The sequence below is a fragment of the Candoia aspera genome, chromosome 11, assembly GCF_035149785.1.
Source record: "Candoia aspera isolate rCanAsp1 chromosome 11, rCanAsp1.hap2, whole genome shotgun sequence".
Taxonomy (NCBI): Eukaryota; Metazoa; Chordata; class Lepidosauria; order Squamata; family Boidae; genus Candoia; species Candoia aspera.
In genome coordinates this window covers 6,136,727-6,163,200 of record NC_086163.1, presented here as the reverse complement: position 1 = coordinate 6,163,200, position 26,474 = coordinate 6,136,727, and the positions used below count along the sequence as shown (strand labels likewise).

Sequence of the window (26,474 nt, the reverse complement as noted above, 5' to 3'; positions counted from 1 at the left end):
GAAGGAAGGAAGGAAGGAAGGAAGGAAGGAAGGAAGGAAGGAGGAATGTCCGGACAGAGACAGGACAGAGGAAGGAAGGAAGGAAGCAAGTTAGGAAGTATGGACGGACACAGGACAGAGGAAGGAAGGCAGGAAGGAGGGAAGGAAGGAAGGAAGGAAGGAAGGAAGGAAGGACGGACACAGGACAGAGGAAGGAATAAATGATGGACACAGGGGGAAGGAAGGAATCAAGGAAGCAAGGAAGCAAGGAAGCAAGGAAGGTAGGATGGACGGACACAGGACAGAGGAAGGAAGGAAGGAAGGAAGGACACAGGTGGAAGGAAGGAAGGAAGGAAGGAAGAATGGACGGAGACAGGACAGACTAAGGAAGGAATGATGGACGGACAGACAGACAGGTACAGGAAGGACGGACGGACGGACACAGGGAAGGACGGAAGGATGGACGAACACAGGACAGAGGAAGGAGGGAAGGAGGAATTGCAGGACAGACACAGGGGGAAGGAAGGAACAAAGGATGGACAGATGGATACAGGACAGAGGAAGGATGGACCGAAGGAAGGAAGGAAGGACACAGGGGGAAGGAAGGGAAGGGAAGGGAAGAAGGATGGACAGACGGACACAGGACAGAGGACAAAGGAAGGAAGGAAGGACAGAGGGGGAAGGAAGGAAGGAAGGAAGGAAGGAAGGAAGGAAGGAAGGAAGGACGGGCACAGGACAGAGGAAGGAAGAAATGATGGACACAGGGGGAAGGAAGGAAGGAAGGAAGGAAGGAAGGAAGGATGGACACAGGACAGAGGAAGGAAGGAAGGAAGGATGAACGGATGGACAGAGGGAAGGAAGGAAGGAAGGAAGGATGGATGGATGGATGGACAGACAGACACAGGACAGAGGAAGGAAGGAAGCAAGCAAGGAAGGAAGCAAGGAAAAAGGGACTGAAGGAAGGTTCTTACCCTCAGGACTTCATTCTGTAAAATACTGTATCACTAAAAGGGAAATGGAAACAGGAAGAGAAGAGGCGAGCAAGCGAAGAGGCAGCAGTTCTTCAAATGCCTATGTTCCTCCAACAAATCATCAGGACAGAGACAGTTGAGGAATTCAGCGAGAAAAAGGTGCTCCCCCAGCTTGCTGGCTGGGGAATTCTGGGAGTTGAAGTCCACAGTCTTAAACTTGCCAAGTTTGAGAAACACTGCTCTATAGGCTGATCTTCATTTATCCAATCTTGAAGAAATTTCCAGGCAGGGAGTGAGATTGTTACTTACTGTTACTTCTTTTGGACAAGGACACAAAAACCTCCACCCAAGCTGCCCGGTTTTGTGCTACCATCTGTACAATACATCACCCCATTAACTAATTTTGGATACTTATTTTTCACTTTCTATATGATTATATTATGTTATACATGTTATTTATTTTTTAGATCTTACTCCACTCATAGTTTTTCTGATGGATGGATGGATGTAACAGTCCTACTATTGGATGTGTTATTATATCCGGCCATATGGCTGTAATAAACTTATTTGGGGGCCCATCAGCAGAAGAGAGCCGCTGCAAGATAAATTGAGAAGTCAAGAATTTCCTGGTGAAACACAGCTGCTTTGGGTCTTGAAAAATATCAGTGAATAGGTTCACCTAATGCAGAAGGGCCAATGTGGGCTGCTGGCTTTGGATTTTTCTGCAATGGGTCAATGTTGCATTCCTAGCTAAATATTGTCTGAAATTCAGATTCATAGAGCTTGGTTTTAGTGCAGAATGTTGGGTTGGCTGGCTTTACCGAAGAAGCTAACCAAAGGCTCACAGCAGGGCCCAGACAACCTGCCAATATGTTCCTTCTCCCTGGACAAAATTCTAATTTGCCATAATCCCAAAAGAGCCACTGGGAAACTTTTTAACCCAAAAATGGTATTTTAAATGCCAGACTAAATTACAGTCATGCACCAGAGGACCGTTGTACTTGTGCAATATATAACGTTAGAGGAACAGATACAAGATGAGAAAAAAATATACATAACAGTGTAAAATCAGAACAAAAGACTAAGAAATCTACCTTCTGTATTTCTTCTAAATACGCATCAGTGAAATCCCGTGGTTCTCCAGGAATCAAGGTTGCCTTGTGTTCCTCCACTTCTTTTTCAAGCAAAGCAAAGATCTTACTGGCATTCGTTAGTATTCTCTGGTGGGGCAGGGGAAGCCCTCTCACTAAGGGCACGGCATTGTAAAGCTGCCAGCAAAGAGAAGAAAAGCCAACATGGATTAATCTGATCATGATGGAGCCTTCTTTGTAGGATATATTGAACAGGAGAAAAAGTCCCTTGGATTGTAAGGGGTTCACTGTAAATATATCTTGTTCACAATTTGATAGGGAGTCAAATGTCCAAACAAGCTGAAATTTCAGTATAGAAGTAGGATACCCAATTAAATTTGGATAACCGCTGTTTGAACCAAATCACTCACAAAGAGCCTTTACGCACTTTTCTTGACCGTCTTGTGAGATGGTTTCATAAAATAACACGGTTCTAATTGTAAGGAAAACCAAGTTCCAAAATGTGTCTGACATTTCACATCCAGGGTCTGGTGACAGTCACACTAGGGACACTGACATTCAAATTCCTGCTGGTTGTGCTTTAATTCTGAACATCTTTCTGGACTCTTATTAAGCATACCATGGCCCAGGGTCCTGCTGGCAGTTTGATATTTTGATGTATCAGGTCCAGCAGGGTTCTTAAGAAGCTGCTGTTGTATTCAAAACGTTTCCCAAATATTATGGTAGAAAGTATGTTGATGACCGCACTGTCAAGGAACTCATAAGGATCAAAAGGCACACCTGCAGAATAAAACAAAAGAAAACAGATCACTGGACATCCAGCCTCCTGCATTTTCCCTAAGGGCATTATTGGAAGGATATGAAGTAAGTCCACTATAGAGTTTAATTCTCACAATGAATGTGCAGTAGCAGAGTCACTAGGATGAAGTGGTATCTGCTATTTTCAATCTTTTTCTAATAAATTAACCCTTGCTGAAATCCAAAATGAAGTTTATCTAACCATTGCATATAAAAATGGGCTAAGAACAAAGTTAAGGCTTCTTACGTTGAAGAAAGTAGGGAATGTATGTGACTGTTTCTATGCAATGGAGCAGATTACTTCTCAGCCAAATCTGACTGGTCTTCAGTGGTTCAGAAGCTGAGTGGACCTTAAGAATTCCATTGTCCATCAGGAACAGCAGAACATGATTCTTAGCCCAGCTGCTATTTTAGACTTAACTCCATTGCACGTGCGCACACACATTGCATCGAAACTGGGGATGATTGTCTTTGCAATCCAATGCTTCTGGAGATCCTCATATTGTGGAAGGCTACCAGATCACCCCGGGGGCAACAGGAAGCATGGTGGGAGATAGGCCCAGTAAATGATGGCCAAGAGCATTCCATGAAAATAGAGGTTGGGAACTAGTTCTGTTTCCTGAGCTAGCCATTTTATATATGATGAGTCTTCTTGCTTCTCCCCAATGTTCTATGAGCATCTAAAAGGATTCTCGGAATTCCAGCTGATGGCTGCTAACCAAGAAAGTTACAGGACTCCTGCTTCAGAAGCATTACAATCAAAGAGACAAAATGAAGGATGTGGTCTTATTTTGGTCAGCAGGGCTTGGAATTTTATGCCACCAGAATTCTGAGCTTCTCTCGCTCTGCATCAATGCACCTTCTCACTGGTCAACTTTGAGGTCAACTATGTCCTATGGAAAAAGAAGCAACAGAGAAGGGACAATTCCCCAACCATCCCATCCTGTCCCAGGGGAGCTTACTCATGTTTTCAGTAAATGCCTGAATCAAATAAGTCGCCTCCTCCAAGATCTTTTCTTCCATCAAATTTTTGCCCACTCCAAAGTTTCTGAAAAGCATCACTGAAAACCTCCTTTGCTCCTTCCACACTTCACCGTAAGGTAGTGAGAATATGCCTGTAAAGTAAAGACTGAAAATTAAAAATTAGCAAACAAGCATTCATTCATTTGGATCTTGCTTCTGGTTAGCTAATTCTAAAATTTCAACAGATCATTCCTTCTCTTACTTGAAATTTTGATCCAGCAAGCTAGCATTCAAAGGAAAAAAGAGCTAGGTAACATAACAAATAACTTTAAGTAAAGGTAAAGGTTTCCCTTGACGTAAAGTCCAGTCGTGTCCGACTCTAGGGGGCGGTGCTCATCTCCGTTTCTAAGCCTTGGAGCCGGCGTTGTCATAGACACTTCCGGGTCATGTGGCCAGCATGACGACATGGAACGCCGTTACCTTCCCGCCGAAGCGGTACCTATTGATCTACTCACATTTGCATGCTTTCGAACTGCTAGGTGAGCAGGAGCTGGGACGAGCAACGGGAGCTCACCCCGCCGCGCGGTTTCGAACCGCCAACCTTCCGATCGACAGCTCAGCGGTTTAACCTGCAGCGCCACCGCATCCCACTAACAAATAACTTTAAGAGGCATTAAAAATTGGAAATAATATTGGAAATAATATCATTACCTTTTTTCTTAGTGATCACGTCCATAATATAAACATTTGTTCTCCCAGCAAATTCTGTGCCTTTTGTCACGAGGACCTCTTTTGCTGAAGGAAATCCGTGAGTAAAGACTACAGGTTTGTTTCCAACATAAAGAGAGAAGACAGGACCATATTTTTTTGCTAACTGAAATGAAATAACAGGACAAGCATAGCGGCATTAGGAAATCTCCTAGAACGAATCATTGCAACAATATGACATAGCATCCTCAAGGACGAGGCTGAATGATAACCTGTAGTTCCATCACACTCCATACCCAACGTGTTCGGCCATGACCCCCTTCCTATTCAGGCATAGGTGTAACGTTACATGCAGAACTTGAATTGGACCGCTTAGTAGGATTAGATAATGATAACAAAGCTTCCTGCTTTTTAAGCTGGTATGCCTGAACACAGGCCCAGCTGGCAACAGGGTCATTTGAACGTGATATCAAAAGGCCATCCTGTTAGAACTGACCATATGGCGATGGTTTTCCAGCAGCCTCGTTTTAATACTGTACTTTTTTATAACATCATTTCACTTCACCATCTAAATAGCCTTTTAACTTTTGCTATTTCTTTTTGGAACTGACTGAAAGATGATGGTGGTGGTGGTGGTGGTGGTGGTGGTGGTGGTGGTGATATTGGGCAATACTGCAAGCTATTCCATCAAGCAGCAAGGAGAAATGTGTAAAGTTTAATTCAGCTCAAAGAAAGATGCGTGGGAGACCAGCTTTTCGGAGGGGGCAGGGCCCTTGGCCTCATTTTGCTAACAACAGGCCGGAGACACACAGGGACACCATTGTTCCCTTCGCCAACTCTCCCCATCTGCAAAAGTCCAAAGAGCAAAGACAAAGTGCATTCTCCAGTAAATATCCCCTTGTTATTGAAGCCTTCAGTCAAGAGCCTGCCCAACTTCAAATATACACAGAGAAGGGCATTTTCTACCAGAGGAATTGCTACAGGTTAACTCTTGTTTAAGAACAAACAGCTTAATATTCCCCTAATTACATAGCAGAAATTTAGTACTGAAGTGACAAAGTGACAGAGCCATAATATTTATAAGAAAGGGAAAATGCTGATTTTCTCTGTTCCATGGCCTTTTCTCCTCTCTCCAAAGCATTTGGCGGGTTTTAAGATGGTCTAGACCACTTTAAGCTACGTGGACTTCAACTCCGAGAATTCTGGGAATTCATGCTGGCTGGGGAATTCTGGGAGTTGAAGTCCACGTAGCTTAAAGTTGCCAAGGTTGAGAAACACTGGTCTAGACAGACTTGTGGTTGCATCGTAAGAAATTCCAGATGTTGCCTCGGAGAGGGCAGAGCTGACTCTTGGAATTCAGCCCAAACTGATTCATGAAATACTTGCGCGATGCGAATAAATTCTGAAGAATCTTTTGGAAGCAGCCCAACTCCATTCGGGCGTGGGATTGCTATCAATCACACATACACCCCGTTGCTTTGAATCAAGTGCCTAAATATCTCTACATAGCTGGAATTTCAGCACCTGCATAACATTCTCAACATTTCCCCAAATCCTCTGCAGCACACATTTTCAGTCACAGGCAGAAACAAACAGACACACCCTTGCTCAACCAGCCCACCCAAAAGAACTTCAGCAAAACTTCTTTCCTTTCCTGCAGATTCATTCCATGAAATCCAGTGTGACTTTGTGTAGGATCCCTTACCTGATCCAGGTCCTTCAAAGGTTTCCCCATACTGAACTGAAGCACATTCCCGATCAGGGGCAGGCGCCAAGGTCCGGGAGGGAACCCTTTGGGACGTTGGCTCTTCCAGAAAGAGAGGAGGAGGAGGAGGCAAAGAGCAACCAGCCAGCTGAAAAGAGCCATCTTCAAAGCAGGAAGCCTCACTTGGCAATTCCCTGCTGCTGTTGGCCTGGGCAAAAAGCCAAAGGTGATGTTTATGAAGTCAGGATGAAAGCTAAACTTCGAGCAGTGGCCAGATTTCACAAGCTGCAATTAAACGAACAGGGAAGGAGCACCAAGCGGGTCTCCTGCCATTAAAATCAATGTCGTTTCTGAGCTTTCTCTCCACCAACAGGAGTGCCAAGTCTTCAAGGAAGCAGGGCCAGGCGATGTTGTGTGAAGGAAGGATAAGAGAACGGACGACCACCATGACCGCATAAATCCTTCTGCTCCAATTGGGGTAACTCTGTAGAGTCCTCTCTATTCACACCTCCCTCTCTGCTTCCCCCGCCCCCCCCCCCAATTCCCATTCCTCCCTTGGGTTTGGCTCCTGCAGAAGAGACCAGCTGCTTTCCCTTTCTCCAGCCCTTTTGTCTTTCTTTCACCCTTTGCTGCTGTGCCTCGTTCTTTCTGGGTTCTGCCCACCTGAGAGCGTTACAATTGCATGGCTCAGATTGTCTTCACGCCAGCTGCCTTGTGGAACAGTGAACTCACCCCTTGGAGCCAGCAGCCATTTCTCCTCCCTGAGACCCAGACTTTGACAGACTGCCTGGGATGGGGAACGGGGGTTAAAACAGCTTCCCCCTCTCCTTCATTGGAGAGTTTGTTTATAAAAAGGAAACTGAATGCAAGTAAGTGGGCGAATGAATGAAGCAAGGCATTAAGCCAGGAAGACAGCAGAGGCTTGGGAAAGAGAAGGCGCAAGCCCCTCTGCTGTGGTCTTCAGACTGCAAGAGAAAACTTCCATTCTGGAGCTGCAAGACCAGCTGAGAGGCAGAGCTGAGAGACTGGGAGGGATGAAAAGAGCCTGAACAGGGTCTGTAAACCGGCTGCCTGCAGCCCCCCAGGTGCAGAGCGCTACAAACCAGCTCCAGAAACAGGACTGTGAGTCCTGGGAGTGGGGGAGAGAAAAGACCATTCACAAGTCTATAAAGGAGCGAAAAGGGTTTTCACATGCAGATGGACTGAGATTGGCTTCAAGAGCTGAAGACCTGGGGGGGAAAGGAAAGATTTAAAGAGTTATGAAATAGCCAAGGTAAGGAAAGATAAAGCCAGTTTGGTGTAGTGGGGAAGGCACAGTCTAGAAACTGGGAGACCGGGAGTTCTAGTCCCGCCTTGGGCACAAAGCCAGCTGGGTGACCTTGGGCCAGTCCCTCTCTCTCAGCCCTAGGAAGGCGGCAATGGCAAACCACTTCTGCAATCTTGCCAAGGAAACTGTAGGGACTTGTCCAGGCAGTCTCCGAGAATCGGACACGATTGAACAGATTAAAAAACAAACATAGGCATAGGAACATACGTAGAAATAGAACATAGAGATAGAAATTTATCGTGAAGTCCTTGGTGCTCTCTGAGCTTGGCTGTTTGCTTGCAGACATTTCCTGACCCGACTAGGTAACATCATCAGTGCTGGTGAGTGTGCAGTTTGCTCCCTCTTTGTATAGGGATGTATATTTGTATATTTCTTTAGACAAACATTTGTAAGTTAAATAAGAATAGAAATAGTTGTAAGTGTATTGTAATAGGAAGATAGTAGAATAAGATAGGAGTTTAGCTTTGTACAATAAAACAGTTTTGTGTGGGAAAACCAAACACAGTCTTTGTGTCTGCATTCCGTACCATATTAAGAAATACCCTAACGTGCCTTGAGTTCCTGGGGAAAACATAGGATGGGACGGAATCTGAAGAAATAAGGCAACCAAAGAGGACTGTCTAAGCCCATATGTAATGCACAAAAGGTGGAGAGGCTCTCACAAATCTTTGCAAGTTAAATCCACCCATTTTTCCTTCCCCACAGCCAGTGGGGTCCTGCTGTGACCCAACCCTCCTCACATACTTTATTTCAAACGCTGGGTGGGTGAAAGAATACAAGCCAAAGTGAGACGTAATGGAAAGGTTGTGAAGGAAGGAAAAATGGATTCCTAAGGCTTAGCCCCCCTGTGAACTGACTCCTGCATGGCTACAGGCTCCGGGCAACTTTTAGAAGGCACAAGGACATCCCTGATGCTATAGCAAAATAAAGAGACCCGAAAAATAGGAAACCCTGGCCCTGATTGTACCTCTGCTGTGGCTTCATACATTTTGCATTCTTTGCATACCCAATGTAGTTCACATTCCTTCCCCTCCACCCCCACCCCCCAGACTACAAAAACCAAATCTACCATTTGCAGAGCCTGGTCACGCAATGTCGGTTGTATGCTAAGTTTGCAAGTTTTTATCTGCTCCACATTTAGCCTAAATTGTATTCCTGTGACGTTTAACAGAAAGGCTTGGCAACCAGAAGTGTCAGAGTCGAAAGGATTAGTATTTTATGTCTGGAAAAATTTCAGGTGAGTACTAAAAGCTGTTTGCAAAGCGCGCCCACAGCTTCCAGCCCAAGGCTGCGGCAGGATCGCATTGCTTTCGGTGTGCACAAGACAGTAAGCCAGAGGGTGGGAGGGGGAATGGCTAGGAGGCAAACAAAGGCGTAGTCTTGTCTCTTTCCAGCCAGAAAGCAGAGTTGTGGTCAAGTGATTTCCTACTTAGCGACCGCTTTGCTTAATGGCAGTTGCTGGTCCCAATTAGGGTTGTTAAGCAAGGATTACTTATAGTGCTACTTCTGAGGTTTTTCTCTTCAAACACGAGGATCGTGTCAGATAAGAAACAGGAGTGGGGTATGCTGTGTGAGCAAGGATAACAAAATGTCGGCCCAGTTCCGACGCCCGAGCTGGTCCTGACTGGATCAGCTGCTTCCTGCAGAGACTTCCCAAGCGGAATCTCTTCCGGCTGGGGCAGAACTTGCTTTCGTTAAACCTGCTGCAAAGTTTCCACCAGCAGGGGGAGCTCTAAGGGAGGACTTTCCTCCCTACCAAGGCATCTCTTGATTGATTGATTGATTGATTATATCCCATCAAGTTGGTGTTCACTTAGTGACCACAAAGATTTTTTTCCATGATGATCTGCCCCTAACACAGTCCTCCAGGTCTTCCAAAGGTGCCCCATCCCCATTGTGAAGCCATTTAGTGGCCTGCTAGAACCACTGAAATGGAGCAGAGCTTAACACAGCTGAGAAGCTGGCACAGAAAAAGAATATTATCTTAAAATAGCTGTAATGAGCACGCCAGAGAAACACAGGTGTATCTTACATACTGAGCCCTCCCAAGCATAAAGAATCACACGCTTAGACATAGTAGTTTTAAAGGCAAGTAAAACGGGTCTTACTGACTCTATTCTTTGGTCCAATTACATTCATCTTTGGTGGAAAATGAAGTTCCTTTTATCTTCTATACTTTCTAAATTTAATTTGCCCTAAACTCTCAGCCCTAGTTGCTGCCATGAACTGCGTGGAAGAAAAGGGCAGAATCCTTCATCAAGGCCCGAGCACATGGCCCCAATGAACAGAGAGCAGAGCAGCATGCTTGCTTCTCCCTCAGTGGAAGAAGGAGGAAGAAAGAGAGAGGAAGTGGGAGTGGCAACAAACAGCTTCCTCAGAGTTGCATCTTGGGATGAACTCAATTTACATGCTAATGCACATGCTAATGAGGCACGCTGGATTTGCTAACATTTCATTCACTTCATAACATTGCAACTGAGTCCACCCCCCATCCTCTTCTACTCTTTCCTTCCACCTTTCCCAGCATCAGAGCCTTCTCCAGAGAGCTGCTAGGTCTTCGCATAATATGTCCAAAGTAGGATAGTTTGAACCTGGTCATTTGGTGCAATGAGTGAGACTGCAATATCTCATTTGAGCCACCAGGAGGCAGCATTTCCTAGTGATTCTATTATGTAGTATATTGTCTTGCTTTCCATATTGAGACTAAAATAGCTCACGGAAATAGGGTATTACAATGGAATGTGTTGGAAGTACTGCCCCCTGGTGGCTTAATGAGGTATTGCAGTCTCAATACGGAAAATACAGTATGGCAATATAATGCAACCCATTGAAAATAGTGCTGCTTGGTGGCTCAATGAGTCATTGCAGGCTCCATGGGGAAAATAGGGCAATATAATGGAATTTGTAGCAATTTTCCATACAGCATTTGGACCACAATACTTCATTTAGCCACCAGGGGCAGTGTTTCTTATAGATTCCATTATATTGCCCTATTTCAACAATTGGAATCTATAGGAAATTCGGCCCCTGGTGGCTCAATAATGTATTACAAGCTCTATGGGGGAAATGGGGCAATATAATGGAATCTATAAGAAATATTGCCCCCTGGTGGCTGAGTGGGGTGTTACAAGCTCTTCCGTGTATATTGGGCAATATATGAGATCTATAGGTCATACTGAACCTGGTGGCCCACTTGATACAGGACAATAATCTGGAATACCCAATACTGTTCTGGGGAGAAGGGCTTTATGCAATAATTGCATGAAATACCAAAGTGAGCCACCAGGAACCTGTGTACAATAGGTTTAGTAGTTTGACCTATTTTCCACTTTACAATACCAGAGGAAGCCAGCAGAGGACATTATGAGCTATAGAAGAGATCTACTGTTCTCTTTCCAATTAAACCTCCAAAACCCAGTCACAAGGAGGCAGTATGTCCTTTATGATAACCATATTGCCCTTTTTTTGCTATGAAGCCTGCAATACCCATTTGAACCAGCAGGGTCCTATGTCCCATATGATAAATACCTTACCCAAACTGAGCTTTGGAGCCTGAAATACTCAGATGAGCCACCAGGGAGCAGCATGTCCTATGGGTTCGATACAGTTCTCTACATTACACATTGAACCTGCAATTCACCATACAGCCACCAGGGGCAATATATCCTCCTCTGTGAAAACATTCCCTATTTCACTGGTGGGCTTCAGTACCCAGATAAGCCACCAGGGGCACTATGTTATCCAACTGTAATCATTTTCCTATATTTCACTTGGGGGGGGCACTCTACCACTGTTAGCAGTTCTTAGAAATTTACTGAAGCCTAGGTAACTACATTTCTTACCTTTACTTTCATTTTTGGATGGAATGATTTCACTGGAATCAAATTGTAGGCAAAATGCAGCAATATGATTAGGTAATCCTATATATTTGAGAGTAACTAATAGGCCAATGCATTTAACCCATAGGATATACTGCCCCTGGTGGCCCACTTGGGTATAAACTTCTCTACTGAAGAGAGAAAATACTGCAATGCACTTAGGCTAAGGGAATACTGCCCCCAGTGGCCATCTTGGGTATTAAAAGCTCAATAGGGAAATAGAGCAATGCATTTCAAATGTAGTATAGGACATAGTGCCCCCTGGTGGCCAATATCTGGTGGCCCAGGTATTAATGTCTTAATGGGGAAACAGGATAAGCCATTTCAAGTATGTCCATACTGTCACCTGGTGGCCAACCTGGGTAATAATGGGGAATATGGAAAAATGTATTGAACCTCCAGGACCTGCTGCCCCCCTGGTGTCTCACTAAGGAATTGCAGACCCAAGGGGAAAAATAGGGCAATATAACAGAAGCTACCGTGTGTTGTAGATCAGAGGCAGTGCTTAATGAGTGAAGATCTCAGCCTCAACTCTATATTCTACTAAAACGCTCACTGTGTTTCTCTGTCTCTCTGTTTGTACCCTCCAGTTAGCCCAAACGGTGCATTATACCGCAACAATTTTTGAATCAAGGTACCTAAAATCAACTAACTTAAAGAATGTGTGAAAAATCTGGGACCCATTATTCCCATGGAATTGAAATTTCCACGATGTTCAGACTAGTTTTATTCGCAAAGCTGTGGCAGTTGCAGCATCCCCGCAGTCACGTGATCGTGATTTCCGACGCTCCCTGCAGGCTTCCCACAAGCGAAGTCCATGGGGAAGCCAGCAGGAAATCAGAAGTTGGTCCTTCTCCCACGGCTACTTTGCCTGCACGTGGTCATTCTGTTTCTCTGTTTAGGTAAGTAAATGTTGACTTATTCCTGATGTTCATTTGCCACTAAAATTATTTTTCAGTTTTGAAATATACCCTTATTAGATTATCACAGGACTGTCCAGTGTTGTGGGAGGAAAATATGGTCAGCCTAAAATTTAATGTTCATTCTGGTCACATCAGACTGTTCTGCCTTTCTCTCAAAGGATGACCCAACGGGTCACAGGGTTGTCTAGCCCCATCTAAAGCTCTGGGGTGCTCCATTCTGCCAGAAACCCTGGAAGCTGCTTAGCCCAGCTGGGTTCACATGCTGCACGAAAATTCATGTGGTGTATTAGCTTAATGCAGAGGAATGCAGCTAGAGGCTCAAAAGCCCTGGCCCCTCTAAGTTCTAAAAATTGCTATCAACTTGTAATTTTTAGGCACCACAGGCTTAACAGGTCAGATCTAACAAGAACTAACTGCTGTATACATACAGTAGGCTAACTTTGGTTCATTTTAATCATGATTATTTTGGGGGTGGCTTACCTGGTGGGCGAACCCAGCCCACTCAGTTATTTTATGAGTCTAGAAAATGGGTTAATTCAGTATTCAAGATAAAGGTACGGTATGTGTGAACAGATATGAACATGGCCTAAAATTATTCACTAGTATAATTACTTTCCAGCTACTGTATATAATCATATTTAATTTTAATTCAGTGTAAATGCAAATGAAATCGACTCAGACACAGTCGTCCTGGCTTGTTTTGGGAGTCTACCAAAACTACCATCTGGAGTTTATAACATAACATTTGTGTAAACCCCGCCAACTGTGGCTTACTTTTACAACCATGATTAAACAAACCATGATTCAACCCATATGCTATAACATGGACAGTTCTGAAGGAGAGGATTCTTACAGCCCAACAAATTTTGTTTTCCACCATCAGCCTTTTATTGTTGGCCTTCATCACTGAAATGGAGCCTCTTGGTAGTTCAGCTGCAAAGCAGGATCCTGCTGGGATTTCCTTCTTTCTCCAATGCTCACTGGCCCAAGAAGAACTACTGGCAGTAAAAAGTCAAGACATTTTCCTGGTTGCCTCTGATCAGGATCACAGGAGATCTCAGATCTTGCGAGAGGGTTTCCAGCCAAGCCATGTACAGACTACTGGGACATCTCCCCTTTCGGCCAACCGGCATGGTTCTGAGAAAGTTACAAGGAACGGGAGAAAGAAAACAAGTCAGTGTGTGTCCATCATAGACTCCTGGCACTGGAAAGGACTGTTGGGCCCAACATGTCTGACCTGTCTTTGGTGCAGGACTCTGGATTAAAGCTTCCCCAATATGAGCAGCAAGGAAGAATTCACCACATCTTTGAGAAATGGGCTCCACGTTCAAAATGCTCTTACTATTAGGGTGTTTTCCCTACGGTCAACCAGAATCTGCCTTCCTGAAAGTTAGGATGGTTACTCTGGGCCCTGCACTCTGGGATGATAGAGAACAGCGTCTGGCCTTCTTCTGCGTGCTGTCCCCTCCTGCATTGGAAGAGCTCCCTTCATATACTAAGAGGGCCTCAATTTCTCCTGAAAATATTTATTTCAGCCCCCAATCCGTCTTACTGATCTTCTTTGCACACATTTTTCAGCTTGTCTGAATCCTTATTCAAGTTTGGACACAATAAGGTAGTCCTCATTTGCAGTTACAATGGTGATGAAAAAGTAACTTTGCGACCAATCCTCATATTGATAACCTTCACGGGTCTGTCAGGCAGTGTTTCTCAACCTTGGCAAGTTGAAGATGGGTGGACTTCAACTCCCAGCATTCCCAGCCAGCAAGTCTGGCTGGGAATCCTGGGAGTTGAAGTCTACCCATCTTCAAGCTGCCTAGGTTGAGAAACACTGCTCTAATGGCTTCTCCTACAAAGATTGCACCCAGTCTTTGGGTGAGTAGGTTTACATTCTGTTCATTGGTGATTTCTCTTACTTACATAAAAATAAGGGCAGCATCCTGAGAGTAATCCAGCAAAATTTCATTCATTCTCACTTGTCGAAGCGACTGTGAAAGAGAGGGTAGAAAAGGCTCAGTGCAGAGGTCCAGGTAGACATAAAGCAACCCAAGGTTTTTTGGAAGCCCACCACGAATGAAGACAAAAATCCACTCCCTGCTACAGCATTTAGCAAATGGCCCTGGAAAAAGTATGCTGCTAATGAGTTTGGAGGTTCTATATAAAAACCCAAGAAGAACTCTGCAGGATCAGGCCAAAATTCAAATCTAGCATTCTGGGCCACGTGGCAGCCAACCAGGTGCATCCAGAAAACTCACAAGTAAGATAGAAGCACAGTGACTCTTTTCTACCTTGAGCTGCAACAGTGCAAGCCAGAAGCCAAGCCAGATTCACCAGGATCACAAGGTGAAAGGCTTGGGACATGCCCAGACAGGGGTCCAGAAGCCCATTATGGCTCTGCCAGTTTGGGTCCATGATGCATGAATTAAGCGTTGGCATTGTGACCTCACAATGCACATTTTCTGACTTGCCCACCCCTGCCACTTTTCCCTCCCCACAAACACCTATGCCTCCACACCACCAACAACCAGGAACATGTTGACTACTCTGCTCCAAGCTGTTGGTTCTGTTTCGAAAATCAAGTCCAAAGCCTCAGCTTGATGCATTAAAGCAAGTCACTTTGATTCTATTGACTGATTCAAACGGGCTTGAGAAAAGGGCCCAACTTCAATAATTTGGTCTGAATCTTCGATTCAGTTTGGAAAGGTGATTCGGTTCAGAACTTTGATAGAATTGCTATTGAATTTCCAGATCAAAACTTTGTGCAGCCATTCTTCCCATAAGAAAGTAGGCTTGAACACACCCTCAAGAGGAATGTAAAAGACATTCTCAACTTCCCTGACCGCTTAGCCAGGATGACCAAAGGTGTTAGATTCAAAGAACTGGAGTCAGAAAAGAGATGAAACAGTGATGGCTCCAATCTTTCTATTTCCCCATTTTCTTGCTGGCAACATCTGATATCCATCCCTGGCAAGGTCCCCCGAACCTTAGCTTTGTTTTTTGCAACCTCTTCATCGGAAATTTTCCATGGGCATCCATGTCGCATCTCGTTCACCACGGCATCATCTTTGAAACAGTCATTCAGTCTGAACGGAGCAATTAAGTCATCAAATCTCTTCACACTGGGAACAAAACCACCATGAGTTTCCATGAGCAACCAAGCTCTTCTGTGCCCTGGTCTTAGCCCCAAAAGGGACACCTGCTTAGAGAAAGGAGCCAGGCCAATTTTAAGAAGTAATTCCTGGCCATCCAGGAACACCAAAAAATACCAGGGCCTTGGCTTCTTCTCTGTGGCTAGCTTTCTGCATCTCATCTCATCTGCTCTTTGCAGCCAGGTCTAATAGCCCTAAGGTAGACCCTCTGAATGGCAAATGCTGGGGAGCATGGCCTTTTCTGGAATGGCCCCAAAGATGTTAGCCCCACCTCAACTGGACAGCTGAAACACCATGGAAGAGGTGGGAAGAACAGGCATTCCTGCTGGTCTTCGGACTAACATGAGACCTGGTGTGGATTAGGAGGATTAGCTGCTGCTATGTTGACAATACTTTTTCATATTTCAGATCAAATTTATCTCCTTATGTTGTATTTGTCATCTTGGTGTTTTTAAAGTGATCTTGTAGGACTATTTTTTTCCTCCATAGAAAGGCAGGATAGAAGACCGTGAACAAACATGGAAGAAGCTAAATCTAGTGAAGAAAATGAATGAGCAAAAGAAAAAGAAAACTATATAGTAGTAATTATAGTCAGTCAGTTAGCACCAAAGTGTCCCATCCTTCTTATGCTAGAATTACCCCACCCTCCTGGACTCTCCCTATCTAATTTTTTTAAGACCATGCACCCTCCACATAGAAGGTTTTTTTCTGGCCCAGATCAATGCACTACCCATCAGGATGACTACTGGAAGATATTTCAACCTCCCATACGAAAATTGTATTTGTGTATGTTCAAATACTGAGGTTGAATCTGTACCCCAGGTCCTTTTCAAGTCTCCAGCCTATATATAATGGCAAGCAGAACTCTTAACTCCAGTTACAGGTAGTTGTCATGAGTACTGATGTTGAGCAGGAGGCGGCCCCTATCCAGGGGGAAAAACGCATGCGTAGTTTAGAGGCTTTGAACTGTCCTTTGAAGAAACTCAGAGCAGACCTGCCTTGAGTTTTGGGTTTATCTGTGTGTGTTTCTCACGGTCTTTCAGTTTGGCAGGATTTTCTATCTACTAGAGTAGGACAATAAACACTAGAGACCGAAGATACCGTCTCAGCATGGTTCATCTATCCTTAGATAGGATAGTAGTCCTCAACTTATGACCATTTGTTTAACAACCATTTGAAGTTACAATGGTGCTGAAAAAATGACTTGTGACTGGTCCTCGCACTTATGATTGTCATAGCCTCCCCATCGAAATCAGATTGACTACATCCTTTGCAGCCAAAGGTGGCGGACATCTATACAGTCGGTAAAAACAAGACCTGGAGCTGACTGTAGTTCTGATCATGAACTTCTTATTGCACAATTTAGGATCAGACTAAAGAGATTAGGGAATACCCACAGATCAGCTAGATATGAGCTCACTAATATCTCTAAGGAATATGCAGTGGAGGTAAAGAATCGATTTAAGGGACTGGACTTAGTAGATAGGGTCCCGGAAGAACTCTGGACAGAAGTTCGCAACATTGTTCAGGAGGCGGCAACAAAATACATCCCAAAGAAAGAGAAAACCAAGAAGGCAAAATGGCTGTCTGCTGAGACACTAGAAGTAGCCCAAGAAAGAAGGAAAGCAAAAGGCAACAGTGATAGGGGGAGATATGCCCAATTAAATGCAAAATTCCAGAGGTTAGCCAGAAGAGATAAGGAATTATTTTTAAACAAGCAATGCGTGCAAGTGGAAGAAGACAGTAGAATAGGAAGGACAAGAGACCTCTTCCAAAAAATTAGAAACATTGGAGGTAAATTCCAGGCAAAAATGGGTATGATCAAAAACAAAGATGGCAAGGACCTAACAGAAGAAGAAGAGATCAAGAAAAGGTGACAAGAATATACAGAAGACCTGTATAGGAAGGATAACAATATTGGGGATAGCTTTGACAGTGTGGTCAGTGAGCTAGAGCCAGACATCCTGAAGAGTGAGGTTGAGTGGGCCTTAAGAAGCATTGCTAATAACAAGGCAGCAGGAGATGACGGCATCCCAGCTGAACTGTTCAAAATCTTGCAACATGCTGCTGTCAAGGTAATGCATGCTATATGCCAGCAAATTTGGAAAACACAAGAATGGCCATCAGACTGGAAAAAATCAACTTATATCCCCATACCAAAAAAGGGAAACACTAAAGAATGTTCAAACTATCGAACAGTGGCACTCCTTTCACATGCCAGTAAGGTAATGCTCAAGATCCTGCAAGGTAGACTTCAGCAGTTCATGGAGCGAGAATTGCCAGATGTACAAGCTGGGTTTAGAAAAGGCAGAGGAACTAGGGACCAAATTGCCAATATCCGCTGGATAATGGAAAAAGCCAGGGAGTTTCAGAAAAACATCTATTTCTGTTTTATTGACTATTCGAAAGCCTTTGACTGTGTGGACCATAACAAATTGTGGCAAGTTCTTAGCGGTATGGGGATACCAAGTCATCTTGTATGCCTCCTGAAGAATCTGTATAACGACCAAGTAGCAACAGTAAGAACAGACCACGGAACAACGGACTGGTTTAAGATTGGGAAAGGAGTACGGCAGGGCTGTATACTCTCACCCTACCTATTCAACTTGTACGCAGAACACATCATGCAACATGCTGGGCTTGAGGAATCCAAGGCTGGAGTTAAAATTGCTGGAGGAAACATTAACAATCTCGGATATGCAGATGATACCACTTTGATGGCTGAAAGCGAAGAGGAACTGAGGAGCCTTATGATGAAGGTGAAAGAAGAAAGTGCAAAAGCTGGCTTGCAGCTAAACCTCAAAAAAACCAAGATTATGGCAACCAGCTTGATTGATAACTGGCAAATAGAGGGAGAAAATGTAGAAGCAGTGAAAGACTTTGTATTTCTAGGTGCGAAGATTACTGCAGATGCTGACTGCAGTCAGGAAATCAGAAGACGCTTAATCCTTGGGAGAAGAGCAATGACAAATCTCGATAAAATAGTTAAGAGCAGAGACATCACACTGACAACAAAGGTCCGCATAGTTAAAGCAATGGTGTTCCCCGTAGTGACATATGGCTGCGAGAGCTGGACCATAAGGAAGGCTGAGCGAAGGAAGATCGATGCTTTTGAACTGTGGTGTTGGAGGAAAATTCTGAGAGTGCCTTGGACTGCCAGAAGATCAAACCAGTCCATCCTCCAGGAAATAAAGCCAGACTGCTCACTTGAGGGAATGATATTCAAGGCAAAACTGAAATACTTTGGCCACATCATGAGAAGACAGGACACCCTGGAGAAGATGCTGATGCTAGGGAGAGTGGAAGGCAAAAGGAAGAGGGGCCGACCAAGGGCAAGGTGGATGGATGATATTCTAGAGGTGACGGACTCGTCCCTGGGGGAGCTGGGGGTGTTGACGACCGACAGGAAGCTCTGGCGTGGGCTGGTCCATGAAGTCACGAAGAGTCGGAAGCGACTAAACAAATAAACAACAACAGCCTCCCCATAGTCACATGATTACTATCTGCGACCTTCTCAGCCAGCTCCCAACAAGCAAAATCAAAGAACTGTGCGATTCACTTAATGACCACAGCAAAAAAGGTTGTAAAATCAGGTGCAACTCACTTAATGACTGCATTGCTTAGCAACAGAAGTTCTGCTCCCAGTTGTGGTTGTAAGTCAAGAACTACATGTATTAGAAAGTTTAATCTCCCTCTTGACAAAGAGATTGCCACTTTCCTTTTAAGTGACCAATTTTGAAATACATCAAGGGAGGTAGCGAAACGGTTATCTGTAACTTTCGCTTGTTGAAATCATTTGGTGCCTTCCTCAGAGTTTTGATGGGTTTGGGCTTCTGTGTAATTTCTATAAATGTATTTTTTAACTGGTGTATGTTTTAATGTTGGATAGTTTGGCCTTGGTCCATAAATTAATACATCATCATCATCATCATCATAGTAATAATGCTTTACTGTTCAGGTCGGGGCTTCTGGTTAATGTCCGGAAGGATGTGAACCTCATGAAATCCAAGCCGGAACTTGCTTAATAAAGAGACAATCCTACAGGAAGAAAAAAAGGTCAAGAAGTGGAAAAAAGAGATGTCAATAGTCTTTGTAATCAGATCAGCCCTAAGACATGGGTGTCCATGCTTTCTAGAAAATATCCAGTTATAAACACAACCAAATACTTGTATGAAGAGAGAAACTTCCCCTACAGATTATAGGGAAATGGAGTTGGGGACCATCAAGACAGGAATATATATATATATATACACATACATACATACATACACTGGAGAGAGAGAGAGAGAGAGATATTTTTATCCCACCTTTATTACTTTTATAAATAACTCAAGGCAGGGAACATACCTAAGACTCCTTCCTCCTCCTATTTTCCCCACAACAACAACCCTGTGAGGTGGGTTGGGCTGAGAGAGAGGGACCAGCCCAAGGTCACCCAGCCGGCTTTCACGCCTAAGGCAGGACTAGAACTCTCCTACCACACCTGATTGGCTCTTGGGCTGAGAGAGAGGGACTGGCCCAAGGTCACCCAGCCGGCTTTCGTGCCCAAGGCGGGACTAGAACTCTCCTACCACACCTGATTGGCTCTTGGGCTGAGAGAGAGGGACTAGCCCAAGGTCACCCAGCCAGCTTTCGTGCCCAAGGCGGGACTAGAACTCTCCTACCACGCCTGGTTGGCTCTTGGGCTGAGAGAGAGGGACTGGCCCAAGGTCACCCAGCCGGCTTTCGTGCCCAAGGCGGGACTAGAACTCTCCTACCACACCTGGTTGGCTCTTGGGCTGAGAGAGAGGGACTGGCCCAAGGTCACCCAGCCGGCTTTCGTGCCCAAGGCGGGACTAGAACTCTCCTACCACACCTGGTTGGCTCTTGGGCTGAGAGAGAGGGACTAGCCCAAGGTCACCCAGCCGGCTTTCGTGCCCAAGGCGGGACTAGAACTCTCCTACCACGCCTGGTTGGCTCTTGGGCTGAGAGAGAGGGACCAGCCCAAGGTCACCCAGCCGGCTTTCGTGCCCAAGGCGGGACTAGAACTCTCCTACCACACCTGATTGGCTCTTGGGCTGAGAGAGAGGGACTGGCCCAAGGTCACCCAGCCGGCTTTCGTGCCCAAGGCGGGACTAGAACTCTCCTACCACACCTGATTGGCTCTTGGGCTGAGAGAGAGGGACTAGCCCAAGGTCACCCAGCCAGCTTTCGTGCCCAAGGCGGGACTAGAACTCTCCTACCACGCCTGGTTGGCTCTTGGGCTGAGAGAGAGGGACTGGCCCAAGGTCACCCAGCCGGCTTTCGTGCCCAAGGCGGGACTAGAACTCTCCTACCACACCTGGTTGGCTCTTGGGCTGAGAGAGAGGGACTAGCCCAAGGTCACCCAGCCGGCTTTCGTGCCCAAGGCGGGACTAGAACTCTCCTACCACACCTGATTGGCTCTTGGGCTGAGAGAGAGGGACTAGCCCAAGGTCACCCAGCCGGCTTTCGTGCCCAAGGCGGGACTAGAACTCTCCTACCACACCTGGTTGGCTCTTGGGCTGAGAGAGAGGGACTAGCCCAAGGTCACCCAGCCGGCTTTCGTGCCCAAGGCGGGACTAGAACTCTCCTACCACGCCTGGTTGGCTCTTGGGCTGAGAGATAGGGACTGGCCCAAGGTCACCCAGCCGGCCTTCACGCCTAAGGTGGGACTAGAACTCTCCTACCACACCTGATTGGCTCTTGGGCTGAGAGAGAGGGACTGGCCCAAGGGCACCCAGCCAGCTTTCGTGCCTAAGGTGGGACTAGTATTCTCCTACCACACCTGATTGGCTCTTGGGCTGAGAGAGAGGGACTGGCCCAAGGTCACCCAGCCGGCCTTCACGCCTAAGGTGGGACTAGAACTCTCCTACCACACCTGATTGGCTCTTGGGCTGAGAGAGAGCGACTGGCCCAAGGTCACCCAGCTGGTTTTCATGCCCAAGGCGGGACTGGAACTCTCAGTCTCCTGGTTTCTAGCCCGTTGCCTTAACCACTATGCCAGACTGGTGATTATATAGAGATAGTTCGTCATATATCAAGATGTAGACTAGGCACATAACCTGCAGCCCAGTTCACACACACAAACCCGCCCCCCCACACTCCTGGGAGGTAACCTCAGTGCTATCTAGAAGTTGCCACACTGTTAATGAATCATATCACTAAGGAGGAATATTACGAAACCCAGAGAACAAAGAGGCAAATACAATTTTAGGGTGCATCAATAGGAAGTATAGTCTTCAAATCCCAGGAAGTAATCTTCATTCCACTTTATTTTGTTTTGGATAGCCCCCAATGTCTGTGCCCAGTCTGGGGCATTGTGAGTTCCAAGAAATCAGAGCAGGGTTAGAGAAGGACAGCGAAGATGATCAGACATCTAAAAAGTCATCCCTTGAAGAGAAATTGAAGGAAACAGGCAGAACTTCGATCGCCACATTGTGGGCACCATCTTGGCTATTCTGACAATACCCTGTGGACACCCCTGCCTAGCAAGGGGTGACCATAGGGTATTGTCAAAATAGAGCTCAATCATGTGCCCCTGGCAAAGAGGGCACAAGAGGCCCTGAATTCTGCAGGCTGGACTTACGCCTTCCGCTCTTCGTCCATTCGGTTGATCTGCCCACCAACAAACACTCGGATCTTGCACTTCCCCCATCTCTTTTTGCGGCCAAGGAGATATGGGATGAGAAGAGTCAGACCTGGTGGATCGAAAACCACAGAGGAATCTGAATAACCAGCACCCCCTTTTCCTCCTGATTGCATTGATATCCTGCTTTTCTTCCACAATGGGGCTCAAGCCAAGATAAGATGATGGTTTCCCAGGAGCTCCCACCTTAGTTTCAGTAAGGGGGCTGGATTATGGTTCTCAGACCACTTCCTGGAACCAAGCAATGCCACGAAGAAGCCACTGGCATTTTTGGAAAAGGAAATCAGAGTTCAGGAGAGAGAAGATTAGCTGGGACGCCATGACTCCAAGGTTGGGTTCACACAGCATACTCAATCAGGTTAGTTAGAGATCTAACAGGTATTTTCACATAACATGCAAAACTTGCTTAGTTTTAACTGTTGTACATATTTTGGTAGCTTAGTATCTCATACAAACCTATCCCTTTTGAGTAGGCTTATAATTCAATATATTGTGCCCCCCACCCCATGGCATAATTCAATGAGTAAGTGAAACACATGTGAATCTAGTCCAAGCGTGTCTTACAAACAAAACTGTTCCAGAGGCATTCTTGCTAGATGGCATGCAAGTCAGTGCTTCGTAATGTGAGCTTTAAGTTTTTAGCTTAGTGCAAAGCATCAATCCAGGCAATTATGGTTTATCTGGCAAACCATCACTAAACAAACCATGGATTACCAGGATCGTTGAACCCAGCCAATGACAAGGAAATAGCTGGGTATGCATTTAGGAGAATAAAGGCACTGGGGAAAAGGGATAGGTTTCTTTTCCTATTTGTTGCACCATAACCTACATCCAAACTGAAGAAGCCAGAGCTGTGTCATACAAGACCTGGATACTTGCAAGTGCTCTGTCTGCAAACATCTCTGCCCATCCAATAAGATTGGACAGGGTAGGCATGATCCAGGCCCCATCTATTAAACCATGTCATCAGATGGGACCCAGGAGGCATGCCATCCCTGTCACTGCTCCTGCCCTGTGGAACAGCCTTGGCCTTGGCCTTCATGAAGCCCTGGAGATCCAGTTCTTCCTTCAGGCACCGGGCCAGGATGATATCTGAGCCAGACTTCAAGTTGGGTATGTAAGTTACTGTTCCTGGCGTTGTGTCTGTTTTTCATTTAACCCTTCTTTATATATTTTGATGTTTTTAATCTTCTGCTAGCTGCTCAGAGTTGTTTGGTGAGAGGGCACTGAATGAATGAATGAATGAATGAATGAATGAATGAATGAATGAATGAATGAATGAATGGTGTCCACACTCCATGAGCAGCCTGTTTTTTTTTTATAGAGATTATGGCCTTGTAATGTTTCTTCTGGAACAATACCCTTGAATAAAGGGTATTTATAGTCTTGTTTATAATCCCTAAAAGTAACCACAAGATCTCTTTTTGCTTTCTGGCATTTATACTGATTACTGTATTTGATATTCCATTAGAGTGGGCATTAACTAGAATCTGTTTGCAAATCGGAATCAGAGACTTATAGGGCATACTTACCTGGGAGGGGAGCTGCCATGATGGTGAATGAGTGAACAAATAAAGGGCTAGTTTCTGAGCTCCAGAAAATGCCTTTTTGGAAAACTTAATCCATAGCTATAAAAATGTCATCAAAATGTTCTTCTTTGGGGGAGAAAGGGGAAACTTTTCCTCCCATTAAACTGAATGAGATGGGTTAAAAATATGTGAAAGAATTTTTGGGTGCAGAAGTAGAATCTTAGCCTGTTCCATCAAATTCCTACATGAGAACCCAAACTGGCTAAGAACAAGGATTTGGGTGCTCACTCCAGTGATTCTGGGTTTGAGGAGAGTGGATGGTGATGGAAAACCATCTCTTCCTGAATCGCACTGCCCAGGAAAAGCTCCAGTTAAGAAGGGTCCATTTGTCAGCCCAAAGCGTTCCTTCCTTTCTTGAGCCCTACATGGGAAGGGGGAGCCAACATTACCTCCATCATCAAACAGCCAGTAGATGTCAATAGTTTTCTTGCCTTGATCCATCTGAAAAACGGTGCTCGCCTGTTGTTCTGCCACTAAGGCACCAGGATCCACTAGAGAAGGAGAAGGGGAGGAAGAGAGGAAGAAAAGAATGGGAGGGAAGGGAAGGGAAGGGAGAGAGAGAGAGAAGAAGGAAGGGAAGGAAGGAAGGGAAGGAAGAGAGAAGGAAGGGAAAGGAAGAAAAGGAAAGGAATGCTTATTTATAATCCCTTCCTATTTTGCTACCAAAGTTACAGCATAATTGCAAGGTTTCTTTCCATTAAAACCAACCACCTCAAAACTGGGAATGTCTGGATTTGCCCCTAAACTGGTATTTCTGCCCCCGTGGGCATGATATGAGACTCTTCCAGACAACCAGCCTTGACACATCCGAATTCTTCCAAATGCAGTTTAATGCCCCCAGGACTGACCTGAGATATCTTTGGTCATCAAGATGATATAATCACAGGCACATTTCTAGAGGGACAAGCCTAGAGCCTGCAAAGTCCCGCCAGCCAGCCAGCCCTTGCCCTTGCCCATTAGCTGGGCACAGACAGCACTCAGCCAAATCTTGAAACAGGGTTTACTTGCCCAACCATAACCAAATGGCCTCTCCCACCCCCTTTGGACCCCCTTCCCTTCCCAAAAATAAAAGGTAATAAATGCCCAGGGTTCCCTTTACATTTCTGTTCCTGTCTTGGTGACAAACTCATTTTGTCTTTGCTGGCATGTTGTCATCTTCCTAACAATGCCAGTGCTATGATGGGATTGCAGAAGTTGAAGCCCTGATTCTCCTCCAGTGAGAGCACAGACCACTGTTTACACTCAAAGAGGATCAAACCCAGTCTGGTTTCTGAAGCCTCATTCATGGCCTTGCAGTGGCATTTCCCCTGACCATTGATATCTGTTTGACCCAGGCTCTTCTCACCCCACTGGCTGGATTGTGACTTTGTTGGTAAGACTTGGTTAAGTGTGCCCTAAATCTACCCCATTTGGCAAACATAAGGATTCCATACATTAGATGAACCCAGGAAATAGATTGGTGGGTAAGGAGGTCAAGAACCTTCTTGAAACTGACATGTGCCTCTTAAAGCAGGTGCTTCACCCTTCTGAGGAACGTCTGCTGGATCAAAAACTGGATTAACTGGGGACAGAAAAAATACAATAAACAAGGCAAAATCAAGATATCCTGCAATGAACAGTTGCCTGCATCCACACAGCATATCAAGTTACTGTATAATGAAGGTTGCTTCATCTAAGCTTAGGGTGTTGCGTGAACCTAGCCATTGTATTTTGTAAACCATATGGCTTAGCATGATATGCAAACCCAGTCCGTTGTGATTTCATCACTAAGTTAAACTGAGTTTAGACTAGTGCAGTGTGCTAATCCTGCCACAAACACCACTGCATGGAGTTGATTAATGCATTTGGCAAACCATAGTTTGCTTACCCATGGTTTCTTGAACAAGTTGCAGGTTCATACAAACCAAACTAACCACATTATGGCTTAGTCTTGGGGTTTCCCCCATGGACCAGGGACCTCAATCTGGTTGAAGACATCTCCTTTGGTGCCCAGCAGACATTCTGCCCCATATAACCTTTTACATTCAAAAATAAAAAATAAGGACTTGCGGCAAAGCAAAGCATTGTCTTCCTGCATTATCTTTATTATCCAAAATACGAGCATCCACAAAAAAGTTAGGATGGTGTCTGTGGCTGTGCAATCAAAATCCTGCCCTTTTTGTACGTGCACAACACAGTTGCCTTTGCTAAAATTAGTACATAAGGTATTTTGCTATTTTGAAATCTGAGTCATTCGACACAACTCCTCTGAATGCAATTTCTCTTATAAAGCAGCATAAAAATTAAATAGATGTATAAAAGGGCCTCTTTCTAGGGTAGTTTGCGCCTGCACCAGAATCAGTTCAAGCCCCCTCTTCCCTGCACAATCCCTGGAGAAGTGTACTAGTGGAACTCACTGTGAGCCTGCATTATCTGGGAAATATTGAGTCCCTCCTTCACACGCATCACACACACTCCATATTTGAAGTCAAAAGCATCGCTGGAATGGAAAGAAAAAAAGCAAAAGCAATGTCAGCATGAAGGAGATTTTCCAGAGGTGGGCTGTCTAGGGGAATGTGCATACATGCCTCACTTTGCTGGAAGTTTTCGTGGAAATTTTACATGTGCGTGCATGCTCAGACCCACAGCGGGAGACAGCCTTCCAGAAGACAGACAGACATCAGTAAGGAGTTTTCATGCAAGAATTAGGAGCAAAGAACAGATTCTTGGAAATTGTTTTGAGAAACTCCAACCCTCATTTATTAATG

The 26,474-nt window shown here is 45.1% G+C and overlaps 2 protein-coding genes across 2 annotated transcripts in view; both read right to left on the bottom strand.

Moving 5' to 3' along the window:
* Positions 1-960: 960 nt before the first annotated feature.
* On the bottom strand, positions 961-6,601 carry LOC134504076 (cytochrome P450 2F2-like). Its single transcript, XM_063313091.1, has 6 exons — positions 6,216-6,601; positions 4,514-4,676; positions 3,802-3,954; positions 2,661-2,821; positions 2,005-2,218; positions 961-983 (listed from the first exon to the last, which is right to left on the bottom strand). Exons 1-6 carry the CDS (start codon positions 6,375-6,377, stop codon positions 961-963), a joined length of 876 nt encoding a protein of 291 aa, XP_063169161.1. The 5' UTR covers positions 6,378-6,601.
* A 6,364-nt stretch (positions 6,602-12,965) lies between these two features.
* Positions 12,966-26,474, bottom strand: part of SLC12A3 (solute carrier family 12 member 3) — a 39,037-nt gene continuing 25,528 nt past the window's right edge. The window contains exons 19-26 of the mRNA XM_063312672.1: positions 26,124-26,206; positions 25,223-25,288; positions 24,117-24,218; positions 22,079-22,190; positions 19,444-19,530; positions 15,327-15,462; positions 14,264-14,331; positions 12,966-13,480 (exon numbers count right to left, since the gene is read on the bottom strand). Coding sequence (XP_063168742.1) covers positions 13,339-13,480; positions 14,264-14,331; positions 15,327-15,462; positions 19,444-19,530; positions 22,079-22,190; positions 24,117-24,218; positions 25,223-25,288; positions 26,124-26,206 — 796 coding nt within the window. The 3' untranslated portion in view covers positions 12,966-13,338. The remainder of the gene's footprint in view (positions 13,481-14,263; positions 14,332-15,326; positions 15,463-19,443; positions 19,531-22,078; positions 22,191-24,116; positions 24,219-25,222; positions 25,289-26,123; positions 26,207-26,474) is intronic.